This window comes from Pararge aegeria, chromosome 15, assembly GCF_905163445.1.
Source record: "Pararge aegeria chromosome 15, ilParAegt1.1, whole genome shotgun sequence".
In the NCBI taxonomy this organism is placed as follows: domain Eukaryota; kingdom Metazoa; phylum Arthropoda; class Insecta; order Lepidoptera; family Nymphalidae; genus Pararge; species Pararge aegeria.
Window position 1 is genome coordinate 8,107,792 of NC_053194.1, and position 1,550 is coordinate 8,109,341.

General features: G+C 39.7%; 1 protein-coding gene across 1 annotated transcript; it reads left to right on the forward strand.

The window, feature by feature from the left end:
• The first annotated feature begins 289 nt into the window (after positions 1 to 289).
• On the forward strand, positions 290 to 1,276 carry LOC120630140 (chromosome partition protein Smc-like). Its single transcript, XM_039899290.1, has one exon. The coding sequence runs from the start codon at positions 290 to 292 to the stop codon at positions 1,274 to 1,276; it is 987 nt and encodes a 328-aa protein (XP_039755224.1).
• Positions 1,277 to 1,550: the final 274 nt, after the last annotated feature.

Sequence of the window (1,550 nt, forward strand, 5' to 3'; positions counted from 1 at the left end):
AAACATCGCAAGCAACTTTTCTTCCACAGTCTGAATCATCATCATCATCAAATCAATCGACTGACGTCCACTGCTGGACATAGGTCTTTTGAAGGGCGTTCCGAACTCCACGATTCTCCGCTTGTATCCAGCGGCTCCCCGCGACACGCTTGATGATAGTACTATACTCACAGTCTGGATACTCAGAAGAGTATCCAGACTGTGAGTTGTCCAGAGTTGAGTTGTCGTCTAGGTGCGTTACCGAGCGGTTGTTGACAAGCTTATTTAACCTACCTGCAACCTACGAACGATGGTGCAAAAAAAGTGTGCTACGTGTAATAAAAATATAACCAAGAAAATTCCCGGGTTAGAGTGTAGTAGATGTGATAAAATAGTTCATGCAGACCCTGCTTGCTCTAAACTCTCAAACAAACAGCTTAACACTATTAGGAACACACCAGGCATTGAATGGAGTTGTGAGGTATGTAAAAAAAACGCTTCGCGAAGATCGACGTTTTTTACACCTGATAACGAAGAAGATGCAGAGGACACAGATGGTGAACTTCCAGGAAGCTCCCAATCTATTGACACCCGAAAATTGGTCCAGGATATCAGCCGAGAGCTTAAGAAAACATTTAAGGAAGAAATAGGCAACCTGGAGGCATCCCTTGACTTTTTAAGCGACCAAATTTCCAGTATGGAGCAGACATTAAAACTGCAGGATAGTGCAATCAAGAACCTGGAGCATAAGAATGATGATCTTCGTAACAAAAACAAAAACTTGGAGCTACGTGTGAACGTTCTGGAACAAGGTTTAAAAGCATTCGAACAAAAATCCCTATCGATGGCGGTCGAAATCGCTGGTATACCTGAAATGTCCTCAAAAGATGTAGACAAATTGGTGAGAACTATGGCCTTGAAATTAAGCGTGCCTGAGGAAGAGTTTCAATCAGCTCAGCGGCTACCAGGCTCTAAGAATAAGCCCGGCCCCATCCTGGTAAATATGAAATCGAAAATAGCCCGCAATCAATTAATGGAAGCTAGTAAGGATAAAAACCTCACAGTAGGAATGCTGCTGCTTAATGCCCCTAAGGAGAAAGTTGACAACAGAGTGTATATAAGAGAAGCCCTAACCAAGTATGTAAAAACACTTTTGTATAATGCCAAAACTCAACTAAGAAGCTCTTTCCAGTTCATATGGTGTAAGGATGGTAAAGTGTGTGTAAGAAAATCCAGTGATAGTAAGATCCACTACATAAGGTCTGACCAGGATATAAGGCAACTGCTAGCCATTTAAGATTATCCGTTCATATTTAATATACTCTATTAATTTATCAGTAGTTATTTGCAAGTTATATTTACTAGATACTTAAACATTAGATTTACTAAGTCCTACTAATAGATAATGGATGCACAAGTACACGAAATGTTCGATTGTCATTCCACAAAAACTTTTTTTCAACAATTACCAGCCAGTAATCATCTAGCTTTGTCTTGTTTGCACATTAATATTAGGTCTATAAAAAAACATTTCACAAAATTACTCCAAGTTATTCATAGTTGCCCGTTTC